At 35.3% G+C, this 27,735-nt stretch overlaps 2 protein-coding genes across 2 annotated transcripts in view; both read right to left on the bottom strand.

The window, feature by feature from the left end:
- Positions 1–27,735, bottom strand: part of sergef (secretion regulating guanine nucleotide exchange factor) — a 168,593-nt gene that overhangs the window by 54,724 nt on the left and 86,134 nt on the right. The window lies entirely within an intron of this gene.
- Positions 471–26,960, bottom strand: dhtkd1 (dehydrogenase E1 and transketolase domain containing 1). Its single transcript, XM_056451712.1, has 17 exons — positions 26,696–26,960; positions 26,364–26,516; positions 24,666–24,877; positions 22,696–22,890; positions 20,198–20,467; positions 19,911–20,082; positions 17,980–18,178; positions 17,515–17,827; positions 15,092–15,176; positions 13,486–13,625; positions 12,096–12,246; positions 10,927–11,033; positions 10,691–10,855; positions 10,519–10,601; positions 8,181–8,350; positions 5,932–6,017; positions 471–1,335 (listed from the first exon to the last, which is right to left on the bottom strand). The coding sequence occupies exons 1-17, from the start codon at positions 26,868–26,870 to the stop codon at positions 1,234–1,236; spliced, it is 2,778 nt and encodes a 925-aa protein (XP_056307687.1). The 5' UTR covers positions 26,871–26,960; the 3' UTR covers positions 471–1,233.

Here is a 27,735-nt window from a genome sequence, read left to right as displayed (position 1 = left end):
TTTGAGCCCAGTAAAACCTGATAAATGAAGAGAACTCAAATTAACTGAGTACTGTAAAAGCCAATAAGTTAAGGCAACTCAAACGTTTGAGGAGACAGATTGCATCAAACCATTTGAGTTAAACTAATCTATATGAGTACTGTGAACTTACTCCATTTAAGTTGAAGTAATGAGGTATTTAATTAACTCATCACCAACACTGAGTTCTAATGAGTAGAATTAACTTCCAGTAAATGTGGAGTAACCTACACTCATTTCATTTGATAAAGTTGACTGTTGGGTTTTACAGTGTAGATAATTTTACAAAGACAGTATTAATGTTTTTATCTCTCCATAAATCAATAAATAATGAAAAAATAGGCCAAAACTTCAAAACTGATCTGTGCATGTTTTCCCTGGTATACCGTTCCCTTAAGTAATATTCATGATCACAGGTAAACATCAATCCTAAAAACAGACAAACAAACATGTGTTTTTAATATGTGCTTTACAATATGAGAAAGTTGATAACAAAGGATCAACTTTTTCTCATTTTCATTACTTTATTTTTCAGAACCAGATCTCAAGCACAAAGTACCAGTTTCATTCCACTGAAAACAATGCTTATTATCTAAAAACAGAATAGATTTAAAGATTTGGATGGGTTTGTGATGGGCAAGTTAAAAAAACACATGTAAACCATTCCAGCAACTTTACGAGCCAAATTAGATTTCATCATCTTCAGCTCTAAAATTTGACATCTTGCAAGTAATACTTCTCACATTGACATACATTCATCTGATAAAAAACAAATCTGTTTTTCAAGTTCATACGAACATGATCTTGACCCACTATCAGCTCACATTGAAATACTCAATTAAATGCTTCGATAATAATGTCTATTATTCATCTTCCTTCCTACAGTATCCTGTAAATACATCCAATTTCAAAAAGTGCTTCAAGAAATTACCCACACAATCCTCAAACAGCCTCCTCTTTTAAAATGTCGTCTCTATACAATCTATACAAAATATCAATTATGATACTTTCAAAAACTACATACTGATAACAAACCCATTCAGGATGCCAGTAATAAACTTTGAGTTAACAGACGCTCCCTTATAAGCAAGGGAATAAGAGTCAAACCTGTCAAACCTGCCGCTGTGTAGTGCTCTGACAGCAAACGTCAGGCTGTGTTTGTAGACGGTGTACAATAGCAGACAGCCATTTGCTGAAGTTTACAGTTGTGCAGACTCAGGAGAAAGACGCAGTCAGGATGGCTTCATGTTGTTGATGGTGAAGCATTCCGATGCCCACAGCCGGAGCGGGTAATGCGGGTCTGCTGACTAATCGCAACTGAAAATGACATCAATAAATCAGTGTTAATCTGATGGGTGTCATGAACTGAAGAAGCATGGGCTGTATCCGAAATCACTGCCTGTACCCTTATGTAGTGCACTATCTGTCTAGATTTATTTTTGGCCTTTCTGCCTTTATTAAGTGGATAGGACAGTATTTCTGACAGGAAGCGAAGTGGGAGACAGAGAGGGGGTATGGACGGGAAATGTCTAAGAGCCGGGATTCGAACTCGGGACGCCCGGAAGTGCTACTGCACCATCCTGGAACCTTACTTTGTGCTCTCTGTTACCTTACTTTGGGCATACTTTTTTCAACTTGCATGAGTTTGGGACATAATTATATTTTCAAATACTATTTAGAACGGATGGATTGCGAATTGGGATGCAGGATCTAACCCATGCATACTCAACAGCTAAAAAAATCCCCATAATGCACTGTGAGAGTTTGCGAGCTGAATGAATTTCTGGTTTTGACCACTAGATGGCATCTACAGCACAATCCTATAAACCAGTGGTTCTCAAACTGTGGTATGCAGGAGGGCTTCCTCCTAGCGGTACGTAGAGGAATCGCTAAATAATGAAAGAAAAAATGAACACTTAATCCTTTGATGCGTACGATAACATCGATGTGATCAGCATTGGCTGTTCCCTGAAGCGTACGATCACAGCGCTGTGCTTAGAATGTTTACTTAAGTTTAAGAATTGATTCCGAAGCAGTGATTTGACTGATGTGGAAAGTGGCCAATCACAGTCGATCTCGTCTAGTTTTGCGTGAAACGTAAGGGCAGGACAAAGGCGGGACAGAAAAAACAAATGTTTTATTGGAATAATGCATCTTGGAGGTTTTCACTATAGAGATGTCTATGTTATTAGCAAGAGTAATTAAACCGCGGACATATTTCCTGCCATTACGACGATCTACATCCACGTTTCGTTCTCTTCTCTCCGACAGCAAGTTTACTCGCCTCTGACCTGTCACTCTTCTAAATACAGTCTGAATGTCGGTGCGGGAATGCAGGTATTGCGCAATTACTCATTTCCGCAAATGTCGCGAGTGCTTTATTTTAATATGAGAGCGCAGTCATGTACGATAATCGCAAAAACAGATATGCTAGCTCTTAAATAGGCATTTTTAAGTCCTCTCATCATCATCGCGTGTGTGTGCTCAGACTGTACACAATCGCGATCTCTTCGCTATTAAAGTAGACATTATTTATCTCTGCACCTTGACTAAATTTTGTCAAAAAAAAGTCAAGTATTTAGAATTAGATTGATTCATGATCGATAACAATGCTAACAGACTTCTGATCTGGCTGTATCGTGAAGTGAAACTTACTTTTAGCAAAGTTGGAACTTTTTTTATTTCTTTACGACAAAAGAATTTTGCTAGAAATGTTTCTGTTGAGATATTTGTGTTATTTATACATAATAGATGTATTCTGATCTGTCTTAAAGCATCACTAAATTGTACAGGCATTACAGAGCAATCTGTTCTTAATGTTTATTTATCAAAATAAACAGAAGGCTCTTAAAACACTGCTTTGATAAATGTAGTGTTGTCATATTTCAAACGCCTCAAGTAAAACGAAGTCATTTGTTTTAGTATTTTATTACTGACAGTGTACTTTTATTTTAGTTTAAGATCAAGTGTAAAATAAAATTTCCATGTGATGTACAGCTATTTAAGAAACCAATTTGCCATATTGTAAAGAAAAGTAGTGTAAAATATGTAAATAAAAGGCTAAATTTAAATATTTTCATCCTATACTTTAATTAAACCTTTCAAAGCTTGAAATTATTGTTTAAAAATGGACAGAAAGTGTTTCTATGGCCTTATAAAGTATGTGGTAGTTTTGCCAACGCTACTGAAAAAGATGAATTGTCATGAAAGGAAAAATCGACCATACTTCCTTTGTTAGTGCAAATTCCTATACATGTAGCTTTGGAATTTAACCAATTAAACCATTCAAACAGGTTTACACTTAAAAAAGTGATTTCATAATGAAAATCAGATATTTTTTTTCAAAAGTCACTGACTAGTGCATTTTAAAAGAGTACTTTGTACTTTTACCTAATATTATAATTATCTACTTAAATTTGTATTATTTTTGCAGTGTAATAGCATTTTTACTTGAGTACAAAAAAACAGTTCACAAGCACATTTAGTGCAGGTTTATTATAATATTAATATATGATTAATAAATATTATTATTATTATTATTATTAATGGTTTTTATTTGTATAAATTCCTATGCAATGTTTTTATGGTTGCTGAGAATACATTTCAGGTTCAATACATAGCGTGTTAGTCTTGAAAATAAAAATAGGTGCTGGAAAAAGTGCTTAAAAGTCCTTGATTTTCATTAGGCTGTGCCTGTATGAACCCTGTCATATGTACCTGCAACATATATTTCAAAATTGGTCAGAAAGTGTATATATATATATATATATGTGTGTGTGTGTGTGTGTGTGTGTGTGTGTGTGTGTGTGTGTGTGTGTGTGTGTGTGTGTGTGTGTGTGTGTGTGAATATGATATATAACCTATATTTATGAGGTCCAAGCAACATTTCCAGGTTTTGATGAATAGGCTACTATGTTACTACTTTAGATTTAAGTACAGCAGTTTTCTTTTTACTTTTTAAGAACAGTGTCATTTTTAATGAACTTTTAAAAGTACATTTTAATTTAAATTTTTGTTTGTTTGTTTGTTTGTTTAAGCACAGTTCATGTTCAAACTATTTATAATGTTTAAAGTGGCTGACAATAATACATATTCGTAATAATAGGAATTATTCTGCCTCGGTTTCAAACTGTGCACAGCTGTAGCTGCTTAATTAGGCCTACAACGCTACTATATTTCAATACTGGTCATTATGGTGGTACTTGGAGAGACAATTTTTTTCTATAAACGAATTACCAACCTACATCACACATGACGTCACACGGGCCCCTGGTTGCAAAAAGAGACCGGTTACAATAGCAAACATGTCGTGTTGTGTGGTAGGATGCCAAATTCGAGTCCAAAAATAGAAAACTTAACTTTTACCATACACCACACTACTTTTAATGCCAACCGCTGACGTCTTTGGCTAACAGTGAGCTGAATGGAGTGAGGACCTAATTAAAAATGCTCGACTCTGCAGTTCTCATTTCATATCAGGTAAGTTCACACTATGCTGAATCAAAACACATTACTCATTGATTGCAGCAATGATGTCAGCAAAAACAGTTAACTATGGTGAATTAAACTGCAGACATTGAATGTTTAGAATGAAATGTGAAAGTGTAAGTTCACATACCCTGCCGTACAGGTGCAGTTCACCATCAGAATGCAATTTTGCTTGTTGATGATTACTCAGGCCGTATAGTCCCATCTTTTTTCCTTGTCTTTGGCTAGGCAGAACCTCGGTTTTTAGCACTACAAAGTTTTGTATCTGGCAACCTGGAACATTATTTCTTGCACATGACCACACAGAACAAAATTGTAGGCATTCAAAGACTTGTAGGCCTTTAACTTCTCTCTTGTAAGTTTCGTGAGAGATCATCGAGCTGGATGCTTGGCCATTTCGTCCCATCCAATATCCATAGGGAGGGTGCTATCACAGATGGACCTGTCAGACGAACGCTGCTCACTTTAAAGTTAATTTTGCCGAATCACTATGCTTATCACTGGGTGACGAACTATTATAATACGCTGAAAGCATTATGTAAATAATATATATAATATATAATCAATATAACTTATTTCTAAGACAACAACAAACTCTGTACCGCATCGGATGTCATTCCCTCCCTGTAAATGCTAGAGCTCCCGATTTTTTTCTGCAACCTCGCTACGTGCGCATTCAGAATGTTTACAAACAAGCTAATTCGTCTGTTGGAGTAAGTTTTTTAAAGTATCAAAAGTCTATCAAAAGTTTTTGTTTAGTTACTAAAAGACAGCTTGCAAAGTTTTAAATAACTAATCACAGGGTCTGACCAGGAACCTTTAAGTGAACTATATTAGTAGACTAATGTAGGGAATAGTGAATGAGGGTATAGGGGCAATTTCAGATACAGGAATACAGTCTGAGAGGCGATTACAGCATCAGCTAAAAGCCCTTGTTAGTGCGAAGTAGTAAAATTGATCTTGCAGGCTAACTGTTTTTCAACTGTTTTGTGTATAAATACATTTGGTTTTAATTGAATGTTAGCATTTTAGCTATTAGCACGTTCAAAACTAATAACAGGAAGAGTTCACCCAAAACTAAATACAAATAGTCATCATTTACTCGTTCTCTACTTATTCAAAACCTGTTTGAGTTTCTTTGCTTTGATGAAGGCTAAGTGTTAAATAACTATCACAGGGTCTGACCAGGGAGACAGAAATCTAATTCGTCTGAGGAATTCATCAAGCAGCAAAATGCTAACAAAAAGGCTTTGCTTCCTGTGCACTTGAATTCATTCACTCGCTTCAAGTAAACTATATTAGTGGACTAATGTAGGGAATAGTGAATAAGGGTATAGGGGCGATTTTAGATACAGCAATGCAGTCTGAGAGGTGATTAAAGCATAGGCTAAGAGTCCTAGCAAATGTGAAGTTGTTCAAACTGACCTTGCAGGCTAACTGTTTTTCAAACCTCGGTGACACAAATGACCAGCAGCCCATGTTCTGTGGCTCCTCTTGACTCCAGATGAACTCTGAAATGCAAAAGTGAATGATGTGGACGATGTTTGTGCCAATTTTGTGTATTAGTACATTTAGTTTTAATTGAATGTTAACGTTTTTAACTGTTAGCATGTTCACACCTAATAACGGAGTGTTCACACAAAAGTAAAAACAGTATACTTTTGTGTGTAAATACATTCGGTTTTAATTGAATGTTAGCGTTTTAGCTGTTAGCATGTTCACAACTAATAATGGAGTGTTCACACAAAAGTAAAAACAGTATACTTTTGTGTGTAAATACATTCGGTTTTAATTGAATGTTAGCATTTTTAGCTGTTAGCATGTTCACAACTAATAATGGAGTGTTCACACAAAAGTAAAAACAGTATACTTTTGTGTGTAAACACATTTGGTTTTAATTGAATGTTAGCCTTTTAGTTGTTAGCATGTTCAAAAGAAATAACGGAGAGTTCACCGAAAACTGAATAAAAATAGTTATCATTTACTCATTCTGCACTTAATCAAAACCTGTTTGAGCTTCTTTGTTTTGATGAACACAAAAGAAGATAATCTGAAGAATATTAAGGGGAGAAGCAGCCATTGACTTTCATAGTATTTTTTGTTCTTACTATGAATGTCAAAGGCTGCTTTTGTTCATAATTCTTCAGGTTATTTTTGTTTTGTGTTTAACAGAATAAAGACATTCATAAATGTTAAGAACTTTTAGTGTTTATTTTTGGAGCACAGACTACAATTCAAAGATCTGGTGTTTGTGCTTTAAATAAATGTATGATTTTAAATGAACAAAGAGAATGAAATTACTCAAAAGTGACTTAAAACTTAAAAAAAATGCTGTTCTGCTTAACTTTTTAATTACAAAAATACCATAATCAAATATATCATATATATTTCTGAAAAAACATATAATAATAATAATAATAATAATATCCATCAAATATTAAAATAGATTTTTCAGTGCAGCAAATCGGCATACAATGGCTGGTTTAAAAAAAAAAAAAAGTTTAATAAAGTGAACTTACATCATATTAAACTGACTTAAAACATCAAGTTAAATCTCAAATAATAATTAAAATTACTGAATCATAAATCAGCTTCTTTTTTTAAGTTCAATTAAAAAAAGCTTGACTTGTCATGAATTTTAGAATAATTTCTGAATAATTCATGTGCCAACAGTTTGGGGTCTTGAACGGTAATGTAAGTATAATAAGCATCAACATCAAATAAAATTGCCTTCTGTTATTCATTTATAAGGTTTTTTTCTCCCTTCACTTTTGTCAATTGGTGAAGTTTGTTCCTCGCCACTGGCTTGTTTGGTTTGGGACTTGTAGAGCTGCGCATCGATGCATTTGCTCTTCAGTGTTTGGACTTTCAGCAGTGAAAATTAAACCACACTGAACTAAACTAAACTGAACTTCACCTCTGAAAACTGGACTGGCCTAGAACTTTTATATTAGGCTGCTTTGACACAATCTACATTGTAAAAGCGCTATAGAAACAAGGATGAATTGAAAGTTTATTGATATATTTGATTTCAAGAGTTTACACTTAGATATTGCTTGACGCTATTTGCAGGTTTGGCATGCTGTCCCGGAAGAGAACCTGGTCACTTAGTATGTAAGGGAGTCTGAGATCAGGTAGCTCCCTCTGGTAAAGGAGGAAAAAGAGGAGATGGGGTGGAAGGGGGGATTCTTCCAAAACGAAGGTAAGGCAGTAGGGTGAAATCGGTCTATTTATTGTAGGTTTAGATCAAACTGATTGCATTATCGCTGATTACGGATGAGAGACCAGCCGCAATCAATCATATCACCTGCTCCTCTCGAAATTATTTTATAAAACATCACTTAATAACAAAGAGCAAGCAAAATAAGCCTAAAAGTATGCTTGTTTTTTACCCATGCATTTACAGAGAGCACATGATATTTGTGATGACTAGTAAGATTGCCTGTCAATCACCTATAACAACAAACACTAATGATGATTTTGAGTATAAGTTATGCATATGTGGTAAAACCAACCATACTTTAGCATTTTTAAAGCATCTTTACATTGGAAATACGTCAATGAGTCTTTTCAAAGACCTTATAAAGCCTCCACAAAACAACAATAAAAAATTCTAATTAACACAATGATTTAAGTGTGCCATGAATAAAAGATGCATATATGAGCAAGCTCACCTTTGGCGTTCGTGTATTTATTTAGTTCCTGTTGCAGAGCTTCTGTGGGGAAAGGACACAGTTCCTCGACCCTGACCAGCGCTGTGTTTTTCTCCGCCTCAGGTATCGTCTCTCTGTGTTTTAGCAGGGCATAGTAATGTTTACCTGAGCAAAACAGAACCCGCTGCACACTGCAAAAAAAAAAAATAGAGAGCGCAAAAGATTTGGGTTACAGCGTAAGAATAGTGCTGAGTGCTTTTTAATGTTAATAATTCAAAAGTTTGATGACAGTAAGCTTTATTTATTTATTTTTATTCAGCAGATAAGAACTAAGGGGTCAGAAGTGACTATAAACATTAATATTGTAAACAAAGTAGTAATAATAAATAAATAATTAGACATATAAATATATACAGTGGTCCCTTGTTAATCGTGGGAGTTACGTTGTAAAAATAACCCGCAATAGGCGAAATCCGCAAAGTAGTCAGCTTTATTTTATTTTTTACAAATATTATAGATGTTTAACGGCTGTAAAACCCATCACTACACACTTTATACACTTTTCTCACACAGACATTAACATTTTCACACATTTTCACACTTTTCTCTCGTTTAAACACTCTCAAAGATCAAACTTGAGAAGCTCTAAATTGAGCTCAGGTACATTCTGTTTCCACTGATCATTCTTGAGATGTTTCAGCAGCTTAATTGGAGTTCACCTGCTGTAAATTCAGTTGATTGGACATGATTTGAAAATGCATACACCTGTCTTTATAAGGTCCCAGGGTTGAAAGCGTATGTCAAAGCACAAACCAAGCATGGAGACAAAGGAATTGTCTGTAGACCTCAAAGACAGGATTGTCTCGAGGCACAAGGCTGGGGAAGATTACAGAAAAATTTCTGCTGCTCTGAAAGTTACAATGAGCACAGTGGCCTCCATCATCCATAAGTGGAAGATGTTTGGAACCACCAGGACTCTTCCTAAAGCTGGCCGGCCATCTAAGCTGAGTGATCGGGGGAGAAAGGCCCTAGTCAGGCAGGTGATCAATAACCCGATGGTCACTTTGTCTGAGCTCCAGCAGTCTTCTGTGGAGAGAAAGGAGAACCTTACAGAAGGACAACCATCTGTGCAGCAATCCACCAATCAGGCATGTATGGTTGAGTGACCAGACGGAAGTCACTCCCCACCTGGAATTTGTCCAAAGGCATCTGAAGGACTCTCAGAGCATAAGAAACAAAATTCTCTGGTCTGATGAGACTAAAGTTGAACTCTTTAGAGTGAATGCCAGGTGTTACGTTTGGAGAAAACCAGGCACTGCTCATCACCAGGCTAATACCATCCCTACAGTGAAGCATGGTGATGGCAGCATTATGCTGTGGGGATGTTTTTCAGCAGCAGGAACTGGAAGACTAGTCAGGATAGAGGGAAAGATGAATGCAGCAATGTACAGAGACATCCTGAATGAAAACCTGCTTCAGAGTGCTCATGACCACAGACTGGGACGACAGCTCATCTTCCAGCAGAATGACCCAAAGCACACCGCCAAAATATCAATGGAGTGGCTTCACAACAACTCGGTGAATGTCCTTAAGTGGCCCAGCCAGAGCCCAGACCTAAATCCTATTGAACATGAAAATGGCTTTACACCATCGCTTCCCATCCACCTGGAGCTTAAGAGGTACTGCAAAGAGGAAAGGGCCAAAATTCCCAAAGACAGGTGTGCCAAGCTTGTGGCAACATATTCAAAGACTTGAGGCTTTAATTGCTGCTAAAGGTGCATAAACAAAGCATTGAGTATAGGCTGTGAATACTTCTGTACATGTGATTTTTCAGGTTTTTTATTTTTAATAAATTGGCAACAATTTCAAATTAATTAAATTAATTTAATCCATTTTGGAATAAGGCTGTAACAAAAATTTGGAAAAAGTGAAGCGCTATGAATACTTTCCGGATGCACTTTATATTTATATTATATTTATAAATTAAAAAATAAAAAATAAAAAAAAACTGTAATAATAACAACAAACAAAATAATAATAAACTCCAAATTAGCTAATTATAATTATTTCTGAGGATTTTGGGCTGAAGTAATGGTATTGCAAACTCAGTTCTGGATCACAGGAATAAATATGTTAAAATAAATACATTCAAAAAGTATGCAATTTAAAACTGTAATAATAACATTTCACAATATTTAAGTTTTTTCTGCATTTATAAACAAATAAAAGCAGCTTCAGTCAGCATATAAGACGTTTACACAAGCATTACTAAAATCATACACTTACTTAATCTTAAACAAAACACTTTTTTAAACATCAAACAATATGGTTTATAAAAAAATAAAGTAAAGAAGAATACCTTGCAGGGTTCACGGAAGAATCACCAATAATTGGCTTAAAGGACGTTCCTGGTCCCATATCAACCAAGCCTGACACTGCCCCCTAGTGGCAAACAGAGGAAAATACGTCTTATTTAAAAAGCAAAATAAACTGCAAACAATTGATAGACCGCGTTCACATCTGTAACGCACAGAAAAGCGCAGCAGAGTCTTGGGAGAGGCCACAATCAGCGGTTTCCGGAAGTTCCTGATCATCTGTCTCCTCAAAAGATGGAAGTATTGGGCTGGAAGTGTGGGATTCACCACCGCCATGTTGACCGTGTCCCCGTCCACACCTTCCTCTTTACTGTCGCAGAGCTGCAGGAGGATAAAACACAGTTAGAGCGATGATCAGAGAAACCAGAAGATGGAGTCCTGTTAGCACTCGCCTGTAAGAAACGCTCGATTCGGCAGGATGAATGCTCGGGACCGGCTCCATCATACCCGTGCGGCAGTAAAATGACCAGTCCACTCTGCAGGAGCCATTTAGCCTCACCTTAAAAAAGTGAATAACATCAGGATCTAGGCTTTATGGATACATATTTGCCAAATGATCTGCATAATACACTGTAAATAGTGATTAGTTGACTTTACTTAATAAAAATGAGTAAGCCTGTGGCCTTAGAAAGATAAAGTAAACAAACTGTGCATAATTCTAAAATTAAGTTAAGATAATGGGTTTACTCATCATTTTAAGTAGTCAACTTGTTGCTTTTAAGTTAATAGTTTTACTCACTCACTTTTACTCAAGTAACTAATTGCTTTTTACAGTGTATTAGGAAAGCTGACATTGTAATATTTCTATTATTTTAATTGATCCAAACCTACAAAGTGTGAACGAAGCCTAAAACTAGTGGTATTTAGAAACTAAATTATACAAATAGGTGTTTGTGTGGCACTCGTTTGACATTAAATAGATAGTTCACTCAAAGAAGTAAATTCTGGCATCATTTGACATGTTTTCAAACATGTTGAACACAAAAGAAAATACATTATAAGCACTGACATCCATAGCATTTGTTTTTCCTACTATGAAAGTCAGAGGTTATAGGTTTCACGACATTCTTCAAACTATCTTCTTTTATGTTCCACAAACAAAATAACGGCGAGTAAATGATGACAAACTTTCATTTTTGTGTGAACTACAGTATCTCTTTAAATGTAATGTAGATAATTTAAAAAACAACATGTATATTTACTTAAAAATCATAGTCTACCCCAGGGGTGCCCAAACTTGGGTCCTGGAGGGCCGGTGTCCTGCATAGTTTAGCTCCAACTTGCTTCAACACACCTGCATGGAAGATTCTAGTATACCGAGAAAAAGCTTGATTAGCTGGTTTAGGTTAGTTTATTTGGGGTTGAAACTAAAATATGCAGGACACTGGACCTTCAGAACCGAGTTTGGGCACCCCTGGTATATGGCATTTGTTATCATAGAAGAATATCAATTTTATTTCAATATATTATGCAGCCTACCTAATGGGAGGTGAAAAAGGAGTACACTCAAACCCTTATCATTTAACTACATGCTTTTAACCCCGTTTTTTTTTTAACATACCTCCAGAGAGGAAAGTGTCAAATATAATCTGGGCACCATTGAAGAAATCTCCAAACTGAGCCTCCCAGATGGGCAGCAGTCGAGGCTGAGCGATGCTCATCCCATACTCAAAACCCAGAACCGCTTCCTCAGAGAGAGCGCTGTTACACACCTGCCAGAACACACACACAGTTGAAGCCAAAATTATTCGATTTTCTTTTTTAAATATTTCCCAAATGATGTTTAAGAGAGCAAGAAATTTTCACAGTATGTCTGATAATATTGTTTCTTCTGGAGAAAGTCTTATTTGTTTTATTTTAGCTAGAATAAAAGCAGTTTTTAATTTTTTAAAAACCAATTTAGGGTCAATACTATTAGCCCCTTTAAGCTGTTTATTTTTTCGATCCTCTACTGAACGAACCATCGTTATACTATGACGTGCCTAATTACCCTAACTTGCCTAATTAACCCAGTTAAACCTTTAAATGTCATTTTAAGCTGAATACTAGTATTTTAAAAAATCTCTAGTCAAATATTATTTACTGTCATCATGCCAAAGATAAAATAAATCAGTTATTAAAGATGAGTTATTAAAACTATTACGTTTAGAAATGTGTTGAAAAATCTTCTCTCCGTTAAACAGAAATTGGGGAATCAAATATACAGGGGGCTAATAATTCAGGAGGGCTAAAGATTTTGACTTCAACTGTATATATAAATAAAACTAGGGCTGGACGATTAATCGAAATGAATACACAAATGAGATTGAAAGCTGCAACTGTCATGCAGATCTTGTCAGGAAAGCATAGTTGTGTGAGCAGCAGTAAATATCCTCCTAAATGCCAGAGGGCGCTCTCACGCAAAACTCCAAACACATCACAAAGAAGAAACCCATAGCTTTGTATTATAAACAGAAGATTTAAACACTTGATATTAAACACTTAACTAAAGTTAGGAAGTGAGTTTGGAGGAAAAACACGTTATTAAATGTGGTATTTTCACGTGGAGCGTTTACTGCACACAGCCATAGTTCACAGCTGTCAGAACGATTATCTCAATGTCGTCATCACATGATTAAATTACTGACAAAATGCGAATGAATAAAAGTCATCTTTGATTAATCAGCCAGCCCTAAATAATAAGAAGATACATTTATCAGAGTTGTTGCTAACACATTTTAGCCTAAAAGCCTTCCTCAGCGCATAAAAACACACATCAAAGATATTTAAAAATTGTTTTTTTTTTTAAAGAAAGAAAAAATAAGGCAACATTATCTCCTTTTTGTTACAAGTAGTGCTGGAATCCCTTTCTTTTCCACCAAACAGCACACCCTAAAACTGCATAATAGAGAAGTGATCAAATAAATGACAATACAAATGCAAATATGAGGATTTTTCCTTGACTGGTTTACCTCCAAGTGGCCCTTCTGTTCAGAGCTGATGTGATTGAGCGGGATGAACATGTCGTTGGTCTCCTGACACACAACCATAGCGTGACGCTGACTGAACGTTCCCCGACCCACATCCTGACCACTGATACGAATATTGAACCCTGTATTAAATATATACAGAACACTGATGTGAATATATGAATGTACACGGTCAATAGAATCAGTATCAGAAATCAGAAAGAGCTTTATTGCCAGGTATGTTCACACATACGAGGAATTTTTTTTGTGCTTCGACAGTGCAACAGAATTAGAGACAGGACAGAAAACAGATAATAAATATATTTTAAAAATAGTAGTTAATGCAAATATACAAATTGATAAATGTATGTACAGGTCTATTACTACAGTATATACATTATATGTGCAGCTGTTATGTGGCATGTAAAGTGTGTTGTTAAATAAGTGTATAGCAAGTAGTGATGTTTGTTTTATAATTACTATCATCAAGTTTTCATGACATTGACTGCCTGAGGGAAGAAACTAAAATCAATAAATAGCATTATTATTATTTTTTTAAATTCTTAAATTAATCCATTTATTAAGTATTACTATTTGATGTTTCACTGAACATATATTTTTTATTTTTATACATTTTTTTATGAAATAAATGCATCCTGATGAACAGACTTATTTTAAAGATTAAATGGCTACTGTATGTAAACTGATTTATAACCCAAACATTTAAACGGTAAAAATACTTTTGCAAAATGAAAGCCTTTTATAGCGACGCAGTGGCGCAGTAGTTAGTGCTGTCACCTCACAGCAAGAAGGTCGCTGGTTTGAGCCTCGGCTGGGTCAGTTGGCGTTTCTGTGTGGAGTTTGCATGTTCTCCCTGCGTTCGCTTGGGTTTCCTCTGGGTGCTACAGTTTCCCCCACAGTTTAAAGACATGGGGGATAGGTGAATTGGGTAGGCTAAATTGTCCGTAGTGTTTGAGTGAGTGTGTACGGATGTTTCCCAGAGATGGGTTGCGGTAAAACATGTGCTGGATAAGTTGGTGGTTCATTCTGCTGTGGCGACCCCAGATTAATAAAGGGACTAAGCTGAAAAGAAAATGAACGAATGAAGCCTTTTATTTTATAATTGCAATTAAGCCTAAAGATAGTAAATGTCTAAGAGAATATCTGAGAAAATATATTTTTAAGCTAACAATGAATCATTTCCATTAAACTACACACTGTAAACAAATTACTGTGATTTTAACTGAATTTTTTTTTACAAATATGCTCTTCGACATTTACTACATTAAAAATAAGTTACCCAGTTAACTGTATACAGTGAGTAACCGTAAATTCCCATATTTCTCTATGAGACTTTCTTATCACCACCTGCTTTTGGTGGCGTTTTTGTCTTTGAATCTAGATGTTTTGCAAATACTTTCAGTGGGTTGATGTATTAACATTTTATATTTTAATGAATAATAATGTATACGGTAGTTTACTGTAATTTTTTTAAATAGTTGCTACTGTATTTTTAATGATAAAGTAATGGCAACCAGAGCTGGCATTTTTTAATGTTACATTTGATTTTTTTTTAGCATTTACAGGAAATAAACAATGAACACTTTACCCTGGCATAGCAATGTGCCGAAAGCCAGAGCCTCTGCTGTGGACCAGTCCAGTTTTGTGCCCTCTTCTAGCTTCTGCAGACGTGCCTGTAAAGGGGCAAAACAATTATTTAGACTTTTTTTGTATACATTTTTTCATGTCTAAATTTAACTTTATTTCGTTTTTTCCAAGGTTTTACAATAAATCAAACCCCAAAACATACCCCAGACAGGTTTAGAGAAAAATAAAAATTAAATAATAATCTTTATTTCAAAAAATAAATAAAAAATACATAAATAAAAATAAAAAAGAAATCTAATCAAACAGCAATTCACTTTCCACAACTTTAGACTTCAATAGCTTCTTCAATATCTCCATTTTTCACAAAGTTCAAAAACACCTCCCAGATATCACAAAATTCAGAGGATTTATTTCCTTATTATATATGTGAGCATTTCAAGAGCCAAACATGTTACAAGGTTTCTCAACCAAAATATAATGGTGGGGCAATTAACATTTTTCCAACATATAGCAATACAACATCTTGCTTGTATTAAACATAAATCAATCAATTTTCTTTCTTTAGTAGACAAAGCCCAACTGTCTTCATACATATTCAACTATTTAGACATTTTAAAATCAAATCAACATTCATCAGAAACAGCATTCAATCAGCTTCTTTATGAAATAAATGCCTACTTTATCCAATCAGCTCGAAGTAGAAGAAACTTTTACAGAGTTATCTTAGCAAAGCCTACAGCAAATAAAGTTTGGGGACTACAAAAAAAAAAAAAAACATCTGGGCTAGTGAGATCACACATGCTTCAGGTAACGCACATACACCCTGCGCAGCAAAGGGGCGTGGCCAGAGGTGCTGTAATGTTATAGCTGAGAAAGCTAAAATGCCGTCCAATTGTGCTTTTCCACTAAGCTTGTTCTGTTTCTGTTTCTTCCAAAGGACACGACACAAAGAGAGAAGTGCTTATAATTTAATTTTAATTATGTTCCAGAGAATTAAAAAAATATATAGCTAGTATTTGAAAAAGGACAGCTTCCAGAATCTCTCTCAGTTCAGTGCTGGTTTCGGCTAAAACTCCACAAAGGAGGAGCAGCTCCAACCATAATAGACGAAGCTGTGGATTGTGAACCACAACCTGTAAGTATTTTTAATTGTTATAATTGATCAATTACAGGCATAGTTTCTAGCGTTAACTGTAACTGTATGTTGTAGCGAAGATGTCAACAAGGATGTAAACAATGAGAGATGGTGTTTGGCACCGCTAACAATTTAGCTGCAAATTCATATTTATCCATCAAACCCCTGTGAACAGCCACAATCTTTAGCAGTGCTGCAGTGTCTCTCTATGCGGCCGCTTTCCCTGCGTTCTACATCTCAAATAACAAACTCACAATATATATGTGAACATTTCATATTACTTACACATGCTTATTCTGAATATATGTGAAAGACACTTGTCAGACTTTATTTTTAGAGAGCAGGCGTGAGGTTGATCAGTATGCTCTTTATTTTCTGATTCAGGCGCAAACTGATACGCCTAACAGCTACTGTTCAGACAGCGCGTGCTAGTAGAGGTGTGATGTGGTGACGTGGAGCCAATCCGCGAATCACAGCACATTATGTTAGCTGACCAATCACAGCCTCTTGAGGGCGGGACTCTCAGAGGAACTAGTAAATATGACAGTCGTTTTCATGTTAGCTGAGTAGCTGTATATAATTTAAGTATGATATTTGAAAAATTTACAAATGAAGCATGAGCACACATTGCTTTGCATCTTATAAACACAACCAAGCCTTAAAAATAGACTTTGAATATTTGTTCGATTACATTGCTTGCAAGTTAATGTAAATGTGAGAACAATGGTGGATTACCATCTTGCGGTGCAAACAACGCATAATATGTGACGTATTTGCCGCAAACATACAGAATTTGTCTTAATCACGTCTTTCGCATTTGTTGTGAACCCAGCTATATGCAGAATCAGAAAGGAAAAAACAGTGTGCACACTGACTGACATGATGATAGTTAGACTCTGTCCAGAGATTTCAGAAAGTTTTGGTTTTAGTCACCAACTACTGCGTTTTCACGTGAAGAAACAGCTAAACATGTATACACCATAAGTCTCAAACTTGATTCCTGGAGGGCCGCAGCTCTGCACAGTTTTGCTCCAACCTAGATCAAACAGAGTTGATTCAACTAATTAAGGTGTTCGAGACTCTTTTGAACACCTCAGTTATTTGGATCAGCTGTGTTTGATTAAGGTTGAAGCAAAACTGTGCAGAGCTGCGGCCCTCCAGGAATCAAGTTTGAGACCTATGGTGTATACAAAAAAAAATACGGTTTTAAAAATACCCATGTTTGTGTGTGGACAGGGCCTTAAAAATGTCATAAAGAGCCCAAAATGATGTCCAAGATGAAGTTTTACCTGCACGTGGGTCTTCCTCAGGTGACTGTGCAGATTGATCTCCTCAGGTATGTCCACTGATTTGGCTCCAACAAACTGCAGCAGGGGCTGTGCGACGCCGGTGTCCCAGCATGAGACTCTGTTCTGGGGCTCCACCAGGTCTCCCCAGCGGCCCTGCAGGTTTGTGGGTGGAGGGCTGTAGAGGGTCATGTTAGTGAGCTGGTTGTTGAGCGTGGCGTAGTAGCTGGTCTTGATCTGACCGCGCTCCTCCTCTGTCATCAGACCCTCAGAGATCAGTTGGTCGGCATAGGAATCTGGGATGCTTTTTCTTGACCTTGATATGATGAGGAAAATGACACTAGTAGGCTTACGCACAATTTTTTGTTCTTACTAAAGTGTTTACATGGAATGTGTGTAAAAAAGTGACTAGCATTTTAGCATTGAGCTACAAGATGATGGTTTTTGAAAGTTGTGAGCTGCACATACCGTATTATTTTATACATTGCAGGGTTTGTGAAAAAGGGTTCGTCCAGCTCATTGTGGCCCCACTGCCGGTAACAAAGTAGGTCGACAATGACGTCTTTTCTGAAGCGTCGCTGGTACTCCACGGCCAGCCGGGTCGCTCTGAGGACTTCTTCAGCATCATCGCCATTCACATGGATTATTGCACATCCCACCATTTTACCTGAATTACACAAGATTCAGAATAGCAAGAAGTGTTGTTAGGGTATGAAAAACAATTCTGTTTAGATTTTGTGTTGGAAAGTTATAGTTTTCTATGAACATAAACAGCGCTTTTGTTACTTTTGTTTAGCTAAAATAACTACAGATCTAAAATTTTATTAGATAAAATAGAATAATGGAACAGTTTTTTACCCCCAAAAAGCATTTTGTCATTTAAATGAAAAAATATATCTATATATTTTATTTTTAATTTAATTTAACTTTTTTCCCAGTGATGAGTTGCGGCTGGAAGGGCATCTGCTGCATGAAAATGTGCTGGATAAGTTGGCTGTGGCGACCCCAGATTAATAAAGGGACTAAGCCGAAAAGAAAATGAATGAATGAATGAATAATTTAACTTTTTTAAAAAACAAAGCATTCTTAAAAAAAATACAAATGACAAAAGCAAAAGAATCTACAGATATAAAATTTCAATGAAAATAGAAAAAGTTTGTATTTGTTTTTCTACATTAAATAATCTATTTACTAATTATAATTTAAATTAAATTTACAAAGAAATGTTTCACTATTGCAATAATACATTAATGCTGTATTACATACAATAAATCTTTAATGATAATTATTATAGTAATTATATTAATTTCATTTTATATATATATATATATATATATATATATATATATATATATATATATATGTGTGTATGTATATATATATATGTGTGTGTATGTATATATATATATATATATATATATATATATATATATATATATATATATATATATATATATATATATATATATATATATATATATATAGATAGATATGTATATATATATATATATATATATATATATATATATATATATATATATATATATATATATATATATATATATATATTTATATTTATATGTGTGTGTGTGTGTGTGTGTGTGTGTGTATATGTATATATATATATATATATATATATATGTATATGTATATAAAAAACTTATAATAAATTAAAATGATTAATTTATTAATAATTTATTATTAATAATTTAATTATAATAAAAATAATGAACATAAAAATGAACATAAATAAATAAATAAATAAATAAATAAATAAATAAATAAAATCTCTAAACTAAATTTACATTTGTGCAGAAAATGTGATCAGCTATAGACAAAAATGACCCCCTATTATGGGTTTTTGAAAATGATCTTCTATGCAGTGTGTAACGCAGCTCAATGTGAAGTGAAATATCCAGCTAAGGCTTAAATCTGAAAGTGCACTGTGTTTAAAACTATTGATTCATCTATAAAAGAGTTGACTCAGAGTGGTTCAAGTGAATCGTCGAGGTAACAAATCTTTAGCCGTGCCGGCGTAACGTCGATATGAAACTTAAGCCCCGCCCAATTGTCAAGCGACAATATATTCATCTGACTTCGAGAATTTGAATTTTATTTAACTTATCAATAAAACAAACAAACAAAAGGTTACGTTAAATTAGAAATGACAAGATCTTTTAAACGTCATTCTGTCTGACCCATCCCCATCATTCTCCCTCTCTTCACAGATGGGAAGGTGGGCCAAATCAAAGGCTACTATGGGCCAACTTTGGCAGCGGGCACTACTTTGGGCGTCTCTGGTTTACAGCTTAAAAATAACAATTCAAAAATTAGGACCATTTGATTTACTTTACCATGAATGATCAATGATTAATAAATAAAATTTAAAAATGACATACCAACATCACTACAGTAGAGAGATGATCTCCCCCTCTCAGAAGGAGTGGTGTAGCCCACTTGATTGTTCACAATGAGGTGGATGCTTCCACCCACTCTATAATGGGGGAGATTTGACAAGGTGAAGGTTTCCGGTACTATTCCTTGTCCTGAAAATGAAGCATCGCCATGAACCTGAACAGAACAAATAAAAAAGCACATGTAATTTGCATCAACAAGGTCTGTAATGTTGTGTAAATTGTTCACAGAGAGCATTACTCATCTGGAAAATAAAAGCATTGTTGTGGACCTGCAGGCAGATGACTTTGTCTCCCGGTAGTGAATGAGGGTCAGTGGAGTAGTCGCCGTCCTGTTTGACCTGCTGTCGGCCTCGAGTCTTTCCCTGCGTCACAGGGTTGATGGCCTCCAGGTGGGAGGGATTGGGCAGCATTGTGACATGGAGAGGGTGTCCTGCCCCGAAGTCCAGCTCCACCGTGGACGTTAAATGGGATAATACGTCTCCGATAGAGGGAGAGTGCTCCGGAAACTCACTGAGACCCCTCATTTTACGAAACATGAGCTGCAACAAAAACCACAGCAAAGGATATTTAAGTTTTGTCAGTGCTTAAAGGGATAGTTCAACCAAAAATGAAAATTCAGCAATTACTATTCCCTCTTCACGTGTTCAAAACCTATTTGGGTTTCTTTCTTCTGCTGAACACAACAGAAGACTTTTTGAAGAATGCTGTTTGATGGCACACATTGACTTGGAACATTCACATTTACTATAGAAGTGGGTGGGTGATTGCAACCAGCATTCTTCAAAATATCTTCTTTTATGTTCAACATAAAACCTGTGACATATCAAAACAACTTGTGAGTTCCAGGACAGTTCAGGGAAACTTTAATGATGGCTGCACACAAAGAATATTATAAAAATCCACAGAACTTGCTGATGGAAAAGAAACAGTTATTTCCAAGACAATGAGTCTATTCATGTTAAACGAAGAGGTGGGGAGAGTGACTCAGAGGATTGGAATGACATTAGGTGAATAAGTGATGACAGAACTGACATTTTTCTGCATTACATATGGCACATTCATTTTCATTAGAGTTGCTTAAAAACAGTTAAAAAAAAATATTTAAAAAAATCTCACAGGAAATAAATTAAAGCAGGGGGTATCAAGCAACCGCTGATCTGCAGTTTAGTTCCAACCTTTGTCCAACACACTAAAGCTACGGTCACACTGTGCTTTGTGTGTGCGAAATTCTGTCGTACTGCGCTGCGAAAAGGGGCGGGATTAAACAAGTTTATTACATATTTAAAAAAGCAAACGATTGCTCCATGTTTTAAATTTCTGTCCAGAGAGGTCGTGTTTTGATCCTCGATTGGTCTCACGCAGTCAAGTGATGCGATTTTGCAGGTCAGAGTTCAGCAAGCTTGAACTTTGCACCGCAGCGACATGCGAAACTTGACGCATGACCCTGCGTTTCCGGTCTGATGCATTCGCCTGCGTATGAATGGAAGTCTATGGGAAGAAAAGTCAAGTGTGACCGCAGCTTTACTTGTAGGTTTCAAACAAGCCTGAATGACTCAATTAGTTAGATCAGGTGTGTTTAATCAGGGTTGGAACTAAACTGTGCAGAGCTACGACCCTCCAGGAGTTTGACACCTGTGGATTAAAAAAAAACACTCCAGTGTTTTTGGAAACAGAATTAAATAGTTGAGTTTTTGCATTTTTGAAGCCATCCAGCTGATCTCTGGGTCTGACAGGAGAATTTAGCTTAGCTTAGCATACATCATTGAAACGGATTGGACCATTAGCATGTTGTTCAAAAAATTTGAAAGAGTTTGGACAATTTTCTTGTATAAAGCTTGACTCTTCTGTATTTACATCATGTACTTGGACAGATGAAACAAAAGTTGCCGGTTTCTAAATATATATTAAAAGTCTAAACCGGAAATGCTAGTGGTCTAATCTGATTCAATGATTTATGCTAAGCTAAGATAAATTCTCCTGCCAGACCTGGAGATTGACTGAATGGACTTAAAAATGGTAAAACTCAACTGTTTATATTTTTAATATAAAAAAAATGTTTAAAAAATCAGAAAGAGAGAGTTGAGATAACTTTTCTGTATGAAGCTTTAATCTTCTGTATTTGCATATTGTACTAAGACAGAGGGGGTAAAAAGTTGCTATTTTCTAAATATTATGTTACTGGTCTAAAACGGAAATGATGCTAATGGTCTAATCTGATTCAATGACTTATGCTAAGCTAAGCTAAATTCTCCTGCCAGACCCGGAAACTGACCAAATGGATTCAATAACGGTAAAACTTATCTTTTTAACTTTAGGGGAGATGTAAAATGAGTTTATTTCCAACACAAGTGGATTGTTTCTTTAATTTATCAATTTAAATATATCAGAAAGAAAACAAAGGTTTATATTATATAATATAATTCTCACTTTTTTGTCTTTATTTTTGCCTTTACATCTTTAGTAACACTACATTGTAAAGATGTAGCATAAATGTAACAACTTCATTTAACTTACAAGACTTCTCTTCATTAAAAATATAATTTTTTTATAATAAAACGGGTTCTTTACAGTGTTTTCTCTTATTTTCAATGTAGATTTTTAACAATCATAAAAGAGACTATTTTCAGATTTAACAAAATGCATGTGTTCAAAGTGTGGACCAACAGCAGATTCTCCAAAACATATTTTAAACTGTAGTCAAACTGGTCCATCTAGCTGATCATCTATTATACATAAATCAGTGCCAGCAGTAATTATGTGTATTTACCTCAGGAGGAAACTGAAGGAGGCCGGTGAGCAGATTAAGGCGTCCGCGATGGGGCATTCCCATAACCACATCTGTCACTCCACTGTATACTGAAGAGCGAAACAACTCGTAGAAAAATCCCATCATGCTCTCTGCTCCCTCGCCTCCATATCGCTTCACAGTTGCAAACTTGGTGGCTAAAAAGTGGTCAAATTCCTTCAAGCAGAAAATGGCAGATGTACAACTGCTGATCCAGACAAGATCATATAATGATTGACATGCTAGTAAAAATCTAACCGGCTTCTTGAGGCAAAATGGTTGTCTTAGGACAATAATAAAAACAATTACAAAAAATTTAAAATAACAAGGTGTAAGCACATAACCCATGCACAAAAAAGGGAAAACTTATTCATATACATACTGAATATTAACTATTAAAATTCCTTAATAATAATAATAAACAATTCATTTAAATAATAATATGAAAAACATATATATTACACTATCGCTATAGTAAATTGTAATTAAATGAACTGTAAGAATAGTAAAATAATTATTTAACAAAAAATACAAAGTAATATGATTAACTCGTATTTTACAACAACATTATTACAGTTACAAGACTAATATTTATGGCTGTCTTGTCTTCGGTTATTTGCTTTCAACTTTGCGATCACCTTTACCATAGTTTGTTTTCTGTATATTAAAAAATGTATATAACATAATACACACTTTATTAGGTACACCTGTCCAACTGCTCGTTAACGCAACTAGCTCTCACCAGCCAATCACATGGCAGCAACTCAAATCATTTAGGCATGCAGACATTGTCAAGACGCTGCTGCAGTTCGAACCAACATCAGAAAGAGGAAGAAAGGTGATTTAAGTGACTTTGAAAGTGGCATGGTTGTTGGTGCCAGACATGCTGGTCTGAGTATTTCAGAAACTGCTGATCTACTGGGATTTTCAGACATAACCATCTCTAGGGTTAACAGAGAATGGTCCAACAAAGAGAAAATATCCAGTGAGCGGCAGTTCTGTGGGTGCAAATGTCTTGTTGATGCCAGAGGTCAGAGGAGAATGGCCAGACTGGTCGCTGATAGAAAGGCAACAGTAACTCAAATAACCACTCGTTACAACCAAGGAAAGCAGAAGAGCATCTCTGAACACACAACACGTCCAACCTTGAGGCGGATGGGCTACAGCAGCAGAAGACCACACCGGGTGCAATTACTGTCCGCTAAGAACAGGAAACTGAGGCTACAATTCGCACAGACTCACCAAAATTGGACAAAAGAAGACTGGAAAAACATTGAGAATTTGGCATCAACAACATGAAAGCATGGATCCTACCTTGTATCAACAGTTCAGGCTGGTGGTGGTGGTGTGGGAGATATTTTCTTGGCACACTTTGGGCCCATTAGTACCACTTGAGCATTGTGTCAATGCCACAGCCTACCTGAGTATTGTTGCTGACCATGTGCATCCCTTTATGACCACAGTGTACCCATTTTCTGATGGCTACTTCCAGCAGGATAATGCGCCAATGAGTTCACTGTACTCCAATTGCCTCCACAGTCACCAGATCTCAATCTAATAGAGCATCTTTGGGATGTAATGCAACAGGAGCTTCGCATCATGGATGTACAGCCGACAAATCTGCAGCAACTGTGTGATGCTATCATGTCAATATAGACCAAAATCTCTGAAGAATATTTCCAGTACCTTGTTGAATCTATGCCACAAAGGATTAAGGCAGTTCTGAAGGCAAAAGAGGGTCCAACCCATTACTAGTAAGGTGTACCTAATAAAGTTGCTGGTGAGAGTATAATATAATATAATATAATATAATATAATATAATATAATATAATATAATATAATATAATATAATATAATATAATATAATATAATATAATATAATATAATATAATATAATAGGTGAAAATATTATTCAAAAAATAATAAAAAAGTGTCTAAATGGTTGTCTTACCTGTGACTCGAGCATCAGTTTAGCCAGCATTCTCCTCTCCTCTGGTGAAAACGCCTCTTTTTTGAGCTCCTCGAAGCGGTCAGCTAACCACTCTCGTTCCTGTAAGGTCTGAAGCTGAGAGGTCTCCACTGAGATTCCCCCGCAGTATGTGTTCTCCAGATACGCCACGACCTCTTCTGCAGTCGCCTCGGCTTTACCAAAGTGCCGCAGCCCTGAAATAATGACAACCGCAAAGTCAAGCAGCTAAACGGACCAAACTATAGAACAATATTATCACTAAAATAATGGGAATAAAAATAGAAAAAAATAATTAACCTCAATGACTTGCTGTTAAATAACTTACTAAAGTTAAATAACTTTTTAAGTGTATTTAAAGTAAGCTATTTACTGTAAATACAAATATTTAAATTGACTAATAATTGATTTAAAAGCAGTAGTAGCCAAAGCCTACATACAAAGACAGATGTGCAGACTTTATACATTGTTTTGCTTTTGGATGTAATTTTACAATAAATTATATACAAATTATGAATAATATACAAATAACAATAATAATAATAATAATGATTATACATTTTGACTAACTAATGCAATTAAAGACTTTTAAACAAGTACATTTTAATTTTCAACATACAGACTTTTTTGTATTAAATTAAATGTTTCGTGTTTGTTAATTTTGCAAAGTTCATGCAAGAAACATTTATTTATTACTACTGTAATATTGAAGTTGTTCTTATAGAAACAAAATATGCATGTTTTGGAATGAAATGTAGACTATTTATGAGAAATAGTGAACCATAAATCCTTAGGAATCTTCTTTTAATATAATAATCCAATAAAAATAATATCTTTAATATAATATTACAATAAAAAATGTTTTGCATCATTGTTCTTGCTGTGACTCGTAGGCAATATGAAAACTAATATATATTAACTACAGTAAGATCTTGGTAAAAAGAAAATGGAAACATTTTCAGAAAACAACGAGTGAAACATTTGTATATTTATTTACTCATTTAAAAATTCTCTATATATACTAAAAATAAGGCATAAATGTGGTAATTAAAATTGAGCACAAAAGTAGGAAAACTACACAAATTTAACACAGTAATTCATTCTATTTTCAGTTTATTCATGTACAACGAAGGTTTAAAGGTTAATAAAAACTGGAGGGTACATCCATTTATTTATGAAATAATGTCTGGCAAACTTACTGTAGAGATCAACATGTATTTTGTACTTGGAGGTGTTCATGTTGCGACACCTTTAAAATCATGACATGACAAATATACAATGCTCTCATGACAATCATGTTTATGACAGATTTATGACATTAAGTTATGTTCTCCTGCTAATGTCGAGTTGTCATGACAAACACAAGTTATAATGTGTTTTGTTAATATCAGGTTGTCATAAGACATCTCAAACAACGTCACTTTGGCTATTAATATGACATAACTGAGCAAATGACATTTAATGGCAGGTGTGGCGCGTCATGTCATGATTATAAAGGTTTCTTGACAGCCTTATGAGCGCAAGTAAAGTGTAACCCATTTTTATTTAACATAGTCCCTATAGGCAGCTTTATACATACTGTTTATGCGGTTAACCAGTATCACAGATGGAACATTCCTGTAATAAGACGTAACATAACAATCAGCTCCAAAACTACGAACCAGGAAACAGCCCTGAACTAACCAGTCGTGTTGAGGACTCCACTAACAGCTCCATTCAGCAGGCTTATCTCCGGTACACTCTCCAGAACAGGAATTTGTGGAAGCAAGGGGTTAATTTTAGCTACTTTGTGTCCATGTGCTCGATAGGCCTCCACCAGTCTCGCCAGTCCGTGATCTGTTTACACAAGACAGCAGCTTATCATACATTAGCCCACTCTGTACATTAAAGCAAAGCAGAAAAATATCATCTTGTGTATATTTCAGCATGAAACGTTAGGAAGCCAATAACAACGTAGAGGTTCTGTGTCTCTAAAGCAAACAATACAATAATACAGACAACATTAAAGTATGCACCTCGGTTAAGAGCGGAGATCTGTGGTAACTCTGCCTCTCTTTCTGCACCGTCTCTCGGTCTGAAACCGTATACTCCCCGCTGAGTGTGGTATAAACTAGCTAAAAACGACCGCCTGGCACCGAAGGAACGGTGTAACAGTCGAGGGAGGTTTATAAGCATACTGCGCGCTGACATGGTGTAAATAAATAAACTAAACTTCGTTAAAAGACGATGACAAGTTTCGCCGATGAGCCACGCACCCTAGAGCGCAGCCATAATAAACGATAGCGGGGGGAGAATCCTTCTCGAGAATCGAATCTTCTCAGTGATTCGATTCACCACAGTTAGAATCCTACAGTAAAACCCTACAAATAAAACATCAGTTACAACTCATATAGTGTAAATCTAGTTTAGCTAGAATTAGAGTGTACTAATTTAGATTGTTCTTAAACCAGTGGATTAAATTTGATTATTTCAATTACATTTTAACTTGTTTTTTGTTAGTATTATTATAATAATTATCATTTATTTGTGTAATATTATTAGGCAGACACTTAATCAAAGCGGCATGCAAATGAGAACAACTGCAGGCGAATCAAAGCAAATATGTAAATATGATCATTGCTAGCAGCATATGATTTTTAGATAAATATTAAGAACAGAATAGAGAGTACATTAAGTACTATTGGTAGAGGATTTATTTCAAAGACATTTTAAGACAAATAGCAACAAAAATCCTAAATAAAAAATAAATATATTATAGTTTTGTCTATAATGCACATAAAATGTTTTCAACTATGAGCAGAAGCACTAAGCACATTTATTGACAAAACTGAAACAATTAACTGCCATGTGAGCCTAATGTAGTATTGTTTTTCTTGGAAGAGCCACTGATGTGTATAACATAGAACATTTCATTATCACACATTATTATTTTATATAGATCAGTGATGTGTTATCTATACTGTCACGCCGTCACGTAAGGAACCACGTGTTGACGTACGTAAAATAATAGACGAGTCGATCTTTGGAGTCGGTTTGCGGGAATGAACTGTTCGAA

Source organism: Danio aesculapii, chromosome 25, assembly GCF_903798145.1.
Source record: "Danio aesculapii chromosome 25, fDanAes4.1, whole genome shotgun sequence".
NCBI lineage: Eukaryota > Metazoa > Chordata > Actinopteri > Cypriniformes > Danionidae > Danio > Danio aesculapii.
This window is presented reverse-complemented; position numbering and strand designations above follow the sequence as displayed.